Source organism: Centrocercus urophasianus, unplaced genomic scaffold (assembly GCF_019232065.1).
Source record: "Centrocercus urophasianus isolate 14NV4802_14NV808 unplaced genomic scaffold, USGS_Curo_1.0 seq_73, whole genome shotgun sequence".
Lineage (NCBI taxonomy): Eukaryota > Metazoa > Chordata > Aves > Galliformes > Phasianidae > Centrocercus > Centrocercus urophasianus.
Window position 1 is genome coordinate 10,373,458 of NW_024885344.1, and position 13,396 is coordinate 10,386,853.

The 13,396-nt window shown below is 37.7% G+C and overlaps 1 protein-coding gene across 2 annotated transcripts in view; it reads right to left on the bottom strand.

Moving 5' to 3' along the window:
- KDM5A (lysine demethylase 5A) overlaps positions 1–13,396 on the bottom strand; it is a 50,605-nt gene that overhangs the window by 32,764 nt on the left and 4,445 nt on the right. For both annotated transcript variants that reach the window (XM_042837730.1, XM_042837729.1), the window contains exons 4-8: positions 12,238–12,408; positions 11,418–11,552; positions 6,674–6,779; positions 6,031–6,119; positions 2,465–2,623 (exon numbers count right to left, since the gene is read on the bottom strand). In XM_042837730.1, coding sequence (XP_042693664.1) covers positions 2,465–2,623; positions 6,031–6,119; positions 6,674–6,779; positions 11,418–11,552; positions 12,238–12,408 — 660 coding nt within the window. The remainder of the gene's footprint in view (positions 1–2,464; positions 2,624–6,030; positions 6,120–6,673; positions 6,780–11,417; positions 11,553–12,237; positions 12,409–13,396) is intronic.

Below are 13,396 nucleotides of genomic sequence, written 5' to 3' on the forward strand. Positions count from 1 at the left end.
GCAGAATAGATGCACAGAAACAAATCCTGTTAGTGTTTCAGTCCTATCAACAAAATATATCAAATGATTTAGCACAAGCACACAGGAGGAAAGAGGAAAGGAAATTAAAACAATGCATCACTTATACCAAAGTAGCTGACTAATACAGCCCCTCTGACAAAACCTTCAAGTCTTCTATTGTCCTACCTATAATCAACCTAAAAATCCAAGAAGACCAGCTCACCACTCCTGCTGCTGTCCCCACTCATTTCTACATCTTTTTCAGTTCCTGCTGACAAAGGGGCTGACACAATTTTGAACATCTACAAGATGTATTTGATCACAAACTTGCCATCAAACTTAACAGTCAGCTGTTTAGTATCACAATGAAAATGGTCCGAAGAGGAGTGCGAGAGATCAGCCATTCTTTTCTAGAGAAACTATCCTTAGACTATTACCAACATTTATCAAAGCTGCTCTTAAATGCAGCTGGCGAGAGAAGATTTATACACTGTTAAGACAATGCTGACCTCAATGCAAATAAAGAGTCCTTATCCTGTCCCTCTGTTTTGCTTCTGTTTTGGCACTCTGGTGTTAACATTACATCAACCAATAGTGCACAGTTAGTTTCTGAAGTAAAAACTGAGACAACAAGTACTACTAATCATTTCAAACATCTCTATGAGGTACAAATATATATATATATATATATATACACACACACACACACTTACGCTCTTTTCTTTCCCCCCCTCTCTCTTACTTCCCATGCATTCATGGTGTAACGTAATGGAAAGTGCAACAAGATCTCAGGCCACAGCAATGAGGATCCAATCAGACACAACAACAAAGGGCACAGAAATAAGGGAAAGAAGCTGCTTACCTTCAGAAGACCTGTAAGGTCCTCAGGTAGGCAGAGATCTCTAGAGAGATACCATCACCTCCACTACCAACCCTTAAATGAGGTCTGGGAAGGGATGCATCCTGGCTCCACTATTCCAGTCACTCAGGTGCACTGCATGCACCTGAGCTCCCCTGGGATGGCCCTGCCTTCCCACCAGGTGTTCAATCACCGGTTCAAGCCACGACTTTGCATTTTCACTATACAAGGTATTTTTCAAATACTTTCTGTATCACAAACTAGCAACAATTGACTTGGCCCTCTTCGCCACTTTTTTTCCCAGTATGTGATTTTCCCTTTGGAACAATGCATTTTTGTTCCTATTACAAGTAGTACTACTACAAAGCAAAGTTAAGACACCTTAGTAACAGTACAATTACTACTGAAATTTTTTGTGATTCTGTACATTCTTAAATCATTCACAACAGACACAGTTATTTGCTATATTCTCTACATTACCTCCATGTCAGATTGCTCTACTTTGCTAATGCTCCGTTATTATTTTCTATTAAGAGAAGGTTTAACAAGAAGCTTCATCTATTACATGAGCAACAGCCCAAAGGATAAGTCAGTCACCCTTGCCTGTAACTAGAAATTTCCACCTGGCAACAGCATTAACCTGTGTTCATCAAACAACTTAATCTTTCTTAAGGAACATTTAGAGAGCAAAGAGCCACATCATTATGTGGCTGCACAACTATTAACATTGTAATAAAGAAAACAGCAGAAACCCACAGCTGGAAAGGGCATGGAGGATGTTGGGGGGGAAATGAATATAGAAGCGTGCATGTATGTTACTGCTCCTCCCTGAAAAAAAAAGTCTAAAAAGCTTCTTTTTTAAAGAGTTAAAGCCAGTTACAAAATTACAGATTTAGAAATGGCAAGCTTTTTCAATATGAATTCTATATCTGCAAACTTCCTGAACTTGCAAATTTTTGAGACAAATATCAAGCCAGTCAAATTATGCCTTCTACCTTTATGCTGTTGATCAGTTATCTCTTTGAATACAGTCACTCGTATTTCTCAAGCAATTAAATTCAAACTGGCCTCCATTTCTAAGTCTTTCCAGTTCCTTTCTTAGTCTAAAACAAAACTAACAGTTACTCCTCAAATTAGTTCTTTCACCACCTGCAAAAAGCTATTCTGAACAATGTCATGATGGCTTCTCAATAAAGAGAGCTCCCCGTTGTGCCCACATTACATGGTTCAATTACTTTCTTGGTTAGAAAGTGTTTCATCGTTATGTTTAAACATCTACTGCCACCTTAATTCTCACCTAATTTCCTGTTACCCACTCATCAGAGCGAGTTTCAACTCCAGTTAAAGGCCATATAAAGGCCTGAGCTTTAACTTTTACATAGCTATGTCTCAAAGGTTATGCCCAAGCTCCAGGAGAAATATTTCTCTTACAGCTCATCAGCTGGCAACACTTGGAGATTCACAGCCCATATCTTGACCAAAATCCCAAACAAAACTACATCTCCTAGTCAGATGGAACAGCAACAAGAGCTGAACTGCAACTCTTCTGCTCTTTTCTGGAGCACAACTAGAAATACAAAAAATTGAGTATTTCCTCAACTGTACCTCTGCAACACACTTTGGACACCTCCAGTCACCTTTAGGTACATCAGGTAAAGGAGGAATCAAGCAGAAAGTGTGGTAGCTGTCATCACATCCATCACAGAGCAGCAGTTTGTCTTCATTATTTCCTCTGCCACAGAATAAGCAAACATACAAATCAACCTGTGGAGAAAAAAAAAACCCATACACTGTTATAAGCAGTAACAAGTTTCCTCATCCAGAACCTGCCTTCCTTTAAATAACAAAGAAAGGATGTAATCCTAAAACTCAATGTACACATGAATGCAACCTCCTCTGCTTGTTGAGAAGCAATGCTAACAATCAATTGTGCTTCAGTTGGGGTAGAGGAAGCAACTGGAAATTACTGCTGGAAACAACTATTCCTTTCAGTTGGGTAATAATTATCCAGGTAACTCAACGGAGCATCTCACTTATGTTATTCCAAGGCAATAGAGCAGAATAAAGCTTTTAGGATTTCATGTGCTGAAAACAACTCAAAGTCTTTACAGGTCATACACAACTGAAGAATATCTTCAAGAAATGTTTCAGAAACATACGTGTTATCACTTGCAACAGTACAGTGATTATGCTTATAATGGACAAGAAAGAATAACAAAAAAGATCCAAGACTGCATATTTCGATCAAATTCCAAGCAGAAGAGGAGGAAAGTGTACATAAAGGTACCAAATCCTTATTCATATTCTCCAAAATAAAGGACAGAAATTCCAGATGCTAGAAGAAAATTAAACCCAGCACAACCACAGAAAAAAAATTGCAGAGGTCTATGATCACCTCTCAACAACAACACAGACTGGGAAATGTGTCTCTTAGACATCATCGGGTTTCAAATTTTGCTTGCTACTGCATCTTGTGCTGTCCGAAGGACTTTTAATATAAACATTTAAAATAGCACCAAAGATCTGTAACATAATCAAATGTAATCTAAATGAAACTTATTTTATCATAACTGAAAAAAAAATGTCTTCTGTGTAACACACATTCTAAATTCTGCCACTGCTACCTTCAGTCATCGAGCAACTTGGGTTCTGCATATTTCCCCCACAGAGCTAAAAGCCCACCAGAAATGGTGGGTTCGATTTGGAGTTTTCTTTGTTTAGGTGGGGTTTTTATTGTTACATTGTCACAAAAAAAAAAAAAAAAAAAGAAACAACCAAACAACCCACATTCACACAGTGAGCTTAAATACTTGAAATAAACCCCATCTTAGTTACGTCAGCCTAGTTAGCCTATGCAACTTCCTAAATATGCAACAGTACACTTCTCAAGGGAAAGATTGCTCAGTAACTATCTTAAGAAACAATGTTCTTAAATGTTGTAGATCTATTAGGAAACACAGTTATTTCTTTTTAAGACAAAAAGTGAAAACACATAACAAATATGGCAGATCTAAAACTAGTTACCAAACTAGTTACTTTGGTTGCAAGTATATGTAAGGGAGAAAGGCTGCTTCAGAAAACATCTTCAGGCTCTCTTTCGAAAACTAAAAAGCATTAAAATGGCAGTTACAATACAAGGCTGATCTATGATATTCACTAGTTAGCTACTGCTCATAATGCTTTTTTTTCTACATATGAATGTATGTTTGGTTTGTTGTGTTGCTTTTTTTTTGTCAGCCCAAGAGATGATGATTTGTTAAACAGAAAGACTACACCACAAAAACTACTCACAAAATGTAGACCTGTGATTACACCATAACCACAAACAAGCCTCCTCCCCACATAATTAAAACACAGTAGAACCACAATGATTGGTATCTAGGGGGAGGTGATTAAAAGTTATGCATTATTTCACAGCACCTCTCAAAAAAAAAAAAAAAAAGCATAAATGAATCAAGAAAAATTATAAACAATGCTGCAGCAAAGTATTCTTCAGTTAGAAGTTACATAAGGCTAATATATCACCTTTTATGTACAGAAACAGAGACTGGACAATATATTTTTTAATGAAAACATCCTTAAACAAAATGGTGATGATACTCAAACAGCCAAGGAATACTGTATACTTGGTAGTAAGACAAAAAGAAATTCAAGTTACAGATTCAAACTTAGCTACAACATCACAATGATATGCTTTGATTGTTTAAATTGTCCAACTTCTCCATCTTCTTTCTCCAGTACGCATTTTCATGTAATTACTGGAGATTTTTGGTTGCCTTGACCTTCTGTGGTTTAATTTAAAATTAATTTTTCTATGTGTTCTCAGACTAAGATAAAACAAACAGCTGAATTTGTAGGTAGGAGCCTACTACTTGAAACATTAGTCATACATCTTCTCTCACTGTTGTATACACAGGCTAAATTGACACTTCAAAAGTGAAAAGTTGTTGCTTTTTCACAGCCTGTGACAGTGACAGTCAAACATCAGAACACTAAACAATTCACTTCTCCCCTTAGAGTTGCTCTTCATTGCCTTTTGCATGGACTTACACGGCCCCAGGTGAACACCATGAGGTTCAACAAATCCAACCACAAGGTCTGCAGCTGGGTCATGGCAGCCCCCACTATCACTAAAAGCTGGGGGGTGTAAGGATGGGGCACAGCCCTGTGAAAAAGAACCTGCGGGTACTGATGAATAGCAAACTGGGCATGAACCAGTTGTGTGCCCTCACAGCCCAGGAAACCAACTGTATCCTGAGCTGCATCAAAAGAAATGTGGCCAGCAGGGTGAGGGAGGTGACCCTGCCCCTCTATTCCGCAGTGGTGAGACCTCACCTGGAGTACTGCATCCAGGTGTGGAGTCGTCAGTACAGGAGATGTGGACCTGTTGGAGTGCATACAGAGGAAGGCCATAAAAATTATCCCATGGGTGGAACACCTCACCTACAAGGACAGACTGACAGCTGGGTCTGTTTGGCCTGGAGAAGGCTCTGGGGAGTAGCTTTTCAGTATCTAAAGGGGGACTGTAAGTAAGTAGGGGGCAAACTTTTCAGCACGATCTGTGGTGACAGAACAAGGGAAATCGGTTTCAAACTAAAAGAGGGAAGTTTAGCTTGAATACAAGGAAGAATATTTTCAAAATATAGGTGGTGAGACACTGGCACACGTTGTCCAGAAATGTGGTAGGTGTTCTGTTCCTAGAGACACTTAAGGTCACGCTGGATGGGGCTTTCAGCAACCTGATCTACCTGCAGATGGTCCAGTTCATTGAGTGGGGCAGGACCAGATGACCTTTAAGGGTTCCTTCCAACTCAATTTCATGATACAATGACTAGTTTAAACTCAGAACAGCAAGGATGAAGATGAAAGCTGATATTGCTATAATCAAAAAGCTGAAGTACTGGAGCATCTCATATATATTATTGCTCTACAAAGAGGAGCTCAAATGGAAAGCAAGCTACGGAAGACATGCAAGAAGTACATGGCAAAGCAAGTCTTTAAACCTATAATCATCAAGAACCTTTACATTGTAATACCCTTCCTGCCTGAATTAAAAGCTATACAATATTTTATAAAACACTGTTCACTCTTCTTTGTTTTGGAAAAAAAAAAACACCTTAGTAAATCAATGAATTTCTTATCAGAAACCATAGCAAGCTAATCACACTTACAAAGTTGACAGAAAGAGTTCCTTTGCGCTGCCTCATCTGCATTCCAAATGCTTCTGATCTGTTTCCTTTGCGTCTTCGTGTCACTTCATCTTTAAGGAAAATAAAGTTAAGTGTTATTAATAACATACAAAGATAGATGCAACTTGCAAAAACAACAAAGAGGTCCAGTTTGGTAACCTGTCTTTAATATCTGAAAGTACATGGCCACCCAGCAAACGGTAAAATGCCTTGCTGTACCCAATCATTCTAAAATAAATAGGAATTAGGAAAACATATTTCATATATCCTCACAGGTCATCCCAATTGCCTCAAAGAACAGAGAGAATTAGCTTACTCAGCTAGTAGGATTAGCTTCAAAATTGTAAAAAAAAAAAAAAAAAAAAAGTCCTGTTTTTCCTTCCAGCCACAGTTCAGGCAACAGCTGCATAACTGTTATGGTTACAATACAGTACATAAAAAGTTGCAACTATGCCAAGTTACATGAAGCACCCCGAAAATCTCTCATGAATTAAAACCTAAAATATTTACTTTCTATTTCCAGTTACAACACCTTACCTTCTTTTTTAATGTTGCCTCTAGAGTCATGCTAAAAGATTTAATAGCCTTATTACTTTACAAAGCAATGAGCCTGAGATTTAATTACCCTCTTTATCCTTTGCTCCCAGTGACAGACCCATCATCTTGGGTCCAGCTCCAAAGATCTGCAGCTTCTTTAGTTCAGTATTTCTACTCATTTCTCCTGCCTCCACCTAAGAATAAAAAGAAGGCCAGATCAGCACAAACTAACAATACTTCTGCTCCAACTCTCAACATCATTTGCATTTCACTTTCCCATAGTACCCAACGTCAGCTCATCAAAAGAAAGGAAACAGGTGGGAAAAGACATGATTCTCATTTCCTAGAGCCAACAATCAAAAGCAAATGGAATGAAAGACAAATAAGTACTTAGTAACACAGACTAACTACAGCAAGTCACCTCTACAGCAAAACCTAGCATTAACATTTAGGATAACAAAACAAGAAGAATGTCACAGTAATATTTTCCTCTGTCCTGATAGCATGAGGTGCTTGGAAGTTAACACACACACTTTCTTGAGTAGACACATAAATTGACACTAATGAATTTGAAACTATTTCCCAGATTTATTTATGATGACATGTTATGAGTGTAACTCTGAGATTACAGCTACTCTTTGTGCCCCTGCAACCTCAAAAATCACAGAACAGAAGACCCATTCAATTAGGTGACATCTCCAGAGCTCTGCAGTGTTCAGCTGTTTGCCAAAGCATTTTATTTCAGTATTCTTCCCATTTCCCATTACTGACCTATCTCATTTCCCCACATTGTAGCTGCTAGCCTAACAGCAAAAAGAACTTCCATGTTTGGTTTTTCAGAGCTTCAATGCAACCATCTTTTGGATTTTACATTGCCTCCTTACACACTGAAAACACTTTCTAACACTAGTATACTAAGCCACTGTACTCCCACCATTCAGACTTCCTCCTGAAACTCATTGAATTCAGTTCAGATCTCAGCAAGTACATCAATTTAGAAGGCAGCTAGCTAATTCTGAACTGGTTTCCTTTACATAATTACTGAGGATATTTCATCTGTTATCCACAGAAATACACCCTGATAAATAAGGTATGATATAAATTCCCTCCAGAACACCACAAAAAAAAACCTTTTCCTAAAAAGTGTTTAAAAATAGGATACTCAAAAGCACTTTTAACAAAGTTAAAAGCTGATTACTTCCATTTATTCAGCTTAAATCAGTTGGTTTTCTTCTTGCCAGAAGAACACTCCAAAAGACCTAATCTCCTAGTTATTACTACTCATGAATTTCTCAGTGATATTTAGAGTCTCTGCTCTCACTGAGCTGTGTACAGGATGCTAACCTGCATCTTTGCACAGCTACTCACGTTGATACTCTAATTTCTGATATTTATGAATTCTATGATGTTACTATTTTCAGTTTAGACATGTTACCGATTGTTGAAGTTCAGTCTGAAATTACATCCCAACTGGTGATTTTTTTCCCCCTAAACTCTTCACTTCTTGGCTAACAAGCCACAGAGGATCACCATCACATTTTCACTGAACAGGAAAGCTCACAACCTGCAGACTTTGGAGTCATTCTATTTCCATCTGAAACTCATTAAAAGTTTTTCCATTTTCACAACTAACAGAAGTTGACAGAATCAACTCACATTACGTTTCCACTGGGCAATTTTCCATTACCTCAGTAACATTTATTAATGATCTTCACAATTTCCCTCCTGCTATTGTGATCTAAAACAATTTTCTCAGTAATATTTGGAAAAATAGTTTGACTATCATATTTACTGAATTAAATGACAAACATGCAACAACCCCTCTTTGATTTACAGCTTTGTTTAAAAGCGCATTCCCTAAATATGTTTTCATAACTCCACTGCTCAGATTTATTTGGATTCAACTAAAGCAAAATGGATGTAATGTATTCACACTCAGGCAAAAACAACAACAAAGCAGGTTGAAAGAGAAATGTATTAAAAAAAATCAGCTTTCTGTATAAAACTCACAAATACTGCAAGGCTGTCTGATAGCTTAAGTTGTGAAAGAAAATCATTCAGAAGCCTCAGTTGGATTCTCTGGGGTATGGTCCAAAACAGCACATAAACACCCAACTCAAAAACTGTGAAAGCATTCCATTTTTTCCACAGTTAATAGCACAAGACTCCACATTCTTAGTTTTGTTTTGTTGCTTACATAACAAAAAAAAGCAAAACCAAACTTGATTATACCGAAATTCTATTCTTCTTCCTAAAGATTTAGGGAGATCTTTGTTTTTTTACCTTCTCAACAGAAAATACAACTCAAATGCTTTCCTTTTGTAAGGAAAATCATTTATAAGAAGCTCACATCCCTGGAGGCACTTTGGGCCAGGCTGGATGGGGCCTTGGGCAGCTGAGCTGTTGGGTGGCAGCCCTGCCCACGGCAGGGGGTTGGAACTGGATGGGCTTTAAGGTCCTTTCCAGCTTAAGCCAGTCTACAATTCTATGATACGATGAAAGTGGTTACAATCAAGAGTTCAAGTATTTGTGTGCAGTGGGCACATCAGCATCCACAAGAGTTCTATCATTTCACAGAATTATTGCCTTTCTTTTTTTTCCAAGTTAAAAAATGGAATTTTATTTTCTTAATTGCCATTCTAAAACCATCCACGTTTGTAGCAGCATACTGAAAGCAGACATTACCCATAATCCTTTTCACTTTTTTAGAAACTTATCTAGACGTTAATATGCTTTTTATTTAACCAAATTGATCTCCATTGAAAAGACAGCACTTCTTTATAGTTTTCTTCCAGCACCGTGCTACTTTATGAGAAACTGTTAGGATGTAACCTCATTAGATAAATTCCCTTGTCAGTTAAAATACATCCTAAAAGATCATTTGCAAAGACATTCCTTTTTTTCCTAACAAAGAATTTAACCCGACTTTAAAGATTATCTCTTTTCGTAACCTAAATTCATTCCATTTCTCTTTTTGTTATTGTTGCCCACAAGTACTTCAGTTACCCTCCTCCATTCTATTTCAGAGTTTTCTTTGTAAGAAAGGAATAGAAAATTAATCTTTCTTTTTTTTAAGGAGAATATCTCATAACCAAACTATTCTGTCTCTTGGAAATAAAAAGTCCTTGTTTCACAAAGGAGAATTCTCATTCCCTATTTTCCTTCGCTTATTTTGTAACTTTAAAAATGAAAACATTCGCTTTTCTAAAATGTCAGCTTCTTCTGAGGATCTGGGTTTACTTCAGTAATCTCCAGTTACCATCTTCACCATTTCTTATGTATCTCCCATTCTCAGGTGCAGAAATAAGATGTGAATCATTTTGAAAAATGCATTTAACTCTGGAAAAAATCTCCTGAGATGCAGTGTTCAGTGTAATTAGCTATGTTCACTAACCAGGCATTGGGCAACTCAGCAAACAACACAATCACTGAGATACAGCAGCTAGAGCAGAATGACATTTATTTAGCAGGTTGGGTTGTTTTTTGTTTGTTTGTTTTTACATTATTTGCCTATTACCTGTGTTCTAAGGAAGACGTAATTTTCTGGTACAATTCCAGATGTGTACTTCAAACAATAAGCAGAGTCCTGTCTATAATAACAAGGTACTGAAATCTGGGACAATTTTTCAGCATTCTCCAGATCTTTCACTTCTGCAGTTTGGGGATCCTGAGGACAAATCCCTATTTCTAAACACAGTTACAGATTTATACATAGCTTCCAACACAGCCTAGAAATACTTCTCTGGCTATGTGAATAGGCTGAGTTCTTCCTTTATTGAAGTTCAGCTATTTTAATAACTAAATTGCTTAAAAGATAATGTGAGTATAGGTCTTCTAGAAAGTATTTAAATACATATGCATTAACTTTTTGCAGATCATTCACGTGAAATCACCTCTCTCGTTTTGAAAATGCAGCATCTTTAGATGAAATTAAGCAGCTATGTTGTGTCAGAAGTACCACACAGTGACTCTTCCAATGAGAAGAGTTACTCTAAACAAAGAAGTGTCGGAAAAAAATCTTATGGATCTTAATTAGACAGTGACACTTCTACACCATGAAGGAGGAAAGCAGTCACACTGGCACTGACTCTCAATATTGGTTCAAAGCAGAATTCCACACAGTGAATAACTGCTGCAGGAACTGCAGAATTTCTCAAGTTGGTTTTTTTTTTTTTGGACACCTCACTAACAACAGAATTGGAAAGCCAGGGACAGCTTATGTGACTGATGCATTGCTATGTGGCTGCAATAAATAATGCCAAGTCAGCTTCTGTTAGTAAAGAGAACAGATCAAAAGGGACAATTTAGTCTGAATCAGTCATGACATCAGAGGCAAAGAGGAGATTAAGTGCCCTTTATAAACTCAGTCAACAAGCAAAATGTATTGAAAAAAAAAACAACAGAATTTTAACTACTTTGCTTCACAGTGTTTAAAAACAAATATAGAATGACATGAAGCAATAAGAATTTGTTCTAAAGGTAAATCCACCTTTCACTTACGCTCTATCAAAAGGTCAGCAGAGAGCCACTAGAGCTGAACCATTTAGTTTTCACTAAATATAGTGAACACATAGTTTTCAATTATGTTCTCTACCAAAGTACACAGGCTAAGTGTAAAAAACAAAAAGCAGCTTTTAGAAGTTTTTAAACAGCACATCTGCCACAAGTGAAGTCTCAGAGAGACATCTTCCTCCACATTTTATGTAAGTAAAGATTTATTTTTTGTGGTGCTTTTGAGCAGGCTTCCACAACCAAAGACTGTTGCACTCCCAGTATTGCTTTGCTGGTACAAGGAATAAGGATTCCCTGCAATAACCAAGAAATAGGGGTACCTGGGACTTGACACGTCTGGTTCTCTTCAGCACAACATTCATTCTTGAACCTTGCTTTGGTGAAGTCTGGGCATCTGAGCTGAGGTCCTCAGCCTCCACTTTTTCCTTAAGGTCCAAGTTAGGCTTCTGGATGCCCTAGAACATCAAAGCACAGAACACCGAGTTGACTGGTCAGGTAGTGCTGATCATTCTACAGCCTGTAAACCACTCTTTACTGAAAAATAAGCCAATGACTGAAGTCACACAGCACTGTTACATACACAATTTGGACAAGGGGTTGATTAATCCAGGCACCCTGGGTGTGGGAACTGTCTAGCCTTACTTAAAGGGAACCTACAAGAAAGATAAACAGATTTTATCAGGCAATTTAGTGAGAAGACAAGGGATAACGGTTTCAAAATAAGAAAAAAAAGCTAGATTTAAATTAAATATAAGAAAGAATATCTTTGCAACAAGGGTGGTGAAGTATTAGAACAGGTTGCCTTGAGAAGCTGCGGATGCCCCATTTCTGGAAGCGCTGGATGGAGCTTCAGGCAACCTGATCAAGTGGAAGGTGTCCTTGTCTCATGGTGCTTTCCTTAATAGGGCTGGGCTTGGTCTTATAAAGAAATTGCTGAGAAAAAATTACAACACAAGGTCACATTACAGCTTCTGCTACTATCCTGTCAAGAACTGACAGTATTGTAAGTATTAGGGTGGGTACACATTTGTCTACATAGCTCTAAAAGCACAGAACCTAAGTTCTACTTTTGCATGCAGCAACGAGCAGCCACGTGCAGTTTGGACCCCATCCTCATATCCTGAAAGAGAAGTGTCTCACCATTAGGCTGACCCCAGACTGGAAAAGCTCATAGGGGTATAAGATCCGTTCATAATGAGACTTCAGTAATGATCCTGTGCCTTTTCCTGGCAGGTAGCCAAGCCGACTTGCCACTTTAGACCATTTCTTCTCTTTAGTGACTACCTCAAAACCTCCTTTGCCAGCAACAATCTGAAACACACACACACAAAAAGTTAAGGGCTTTGAACTGCTCTTACCACCCCACATAAATCATAAATCAACTACAGCAATCAAATGCTAAAAGGTTCTACTAAAGAACGGCAGAAAACTGAGTTTGCTTTTTGTTTCCTGAAGGACTAGTACCATAATTAAACAATTAACCTCCCTAATTATTATATTTATTATTACAACTTCCCTCGTAAACACAGTCTGCATTCTGTTCTAGACAGGAGGAACTCAACAGTTAAGATTTCTGACAAGCTGGAAAGAATACAAACCCACCATCAGAGCAAACGGAAAAGTTAACTCTCACCAGACTCACACTCTGATGCAAAACACAAGTCTGGCCAGCAGCGAAGCCAATTCTAACAGACCCCACATAGAAGGGAGTTTTGGACTTCAGAGTTACAAAAACTCTCAGAAAACCCCAAACAGCAGAGAGACTACTGTACAAAGAGAGGAAATTGAATTAACCTTCCATTTAACTTATTCACTTTTTACACCTGGAGTCAATTGTTTTGAATCTAGCAGTTTACATACAGAACCGTTACTTACATGCAAGAAAACAGAAAGAAAAATGACTACTTGCTTGATCTGAAACACTGGCCACATTTCCACTGCCTCCACTCCCTTCATATGGTTTCACCAAGTAGTTTAAAACCCAAATGGATTGTAATTTAATTCACATTATTATATTACTAATACCATTTCTACTACAGCATGGTTTTGCATTTCATGTCTTTACATACGATCAAATTTCATGTTTAACATTTCATAGACAGTTGAAAACCTCAAAGCAAAAAAACAACGGTTACTGGAGCGAAACTTACAATTTATTTCTCAGGCTGCAGTAAGCTCAAATGTCTGTGACAGTGACAAACACATTACTTAATTCTGTTTCTTTTCATTATTAGAGAGAGTTGCACTCATAATACAATGATACTCTTGATCATTACTTTTCTCATACTTACAGCAAAGA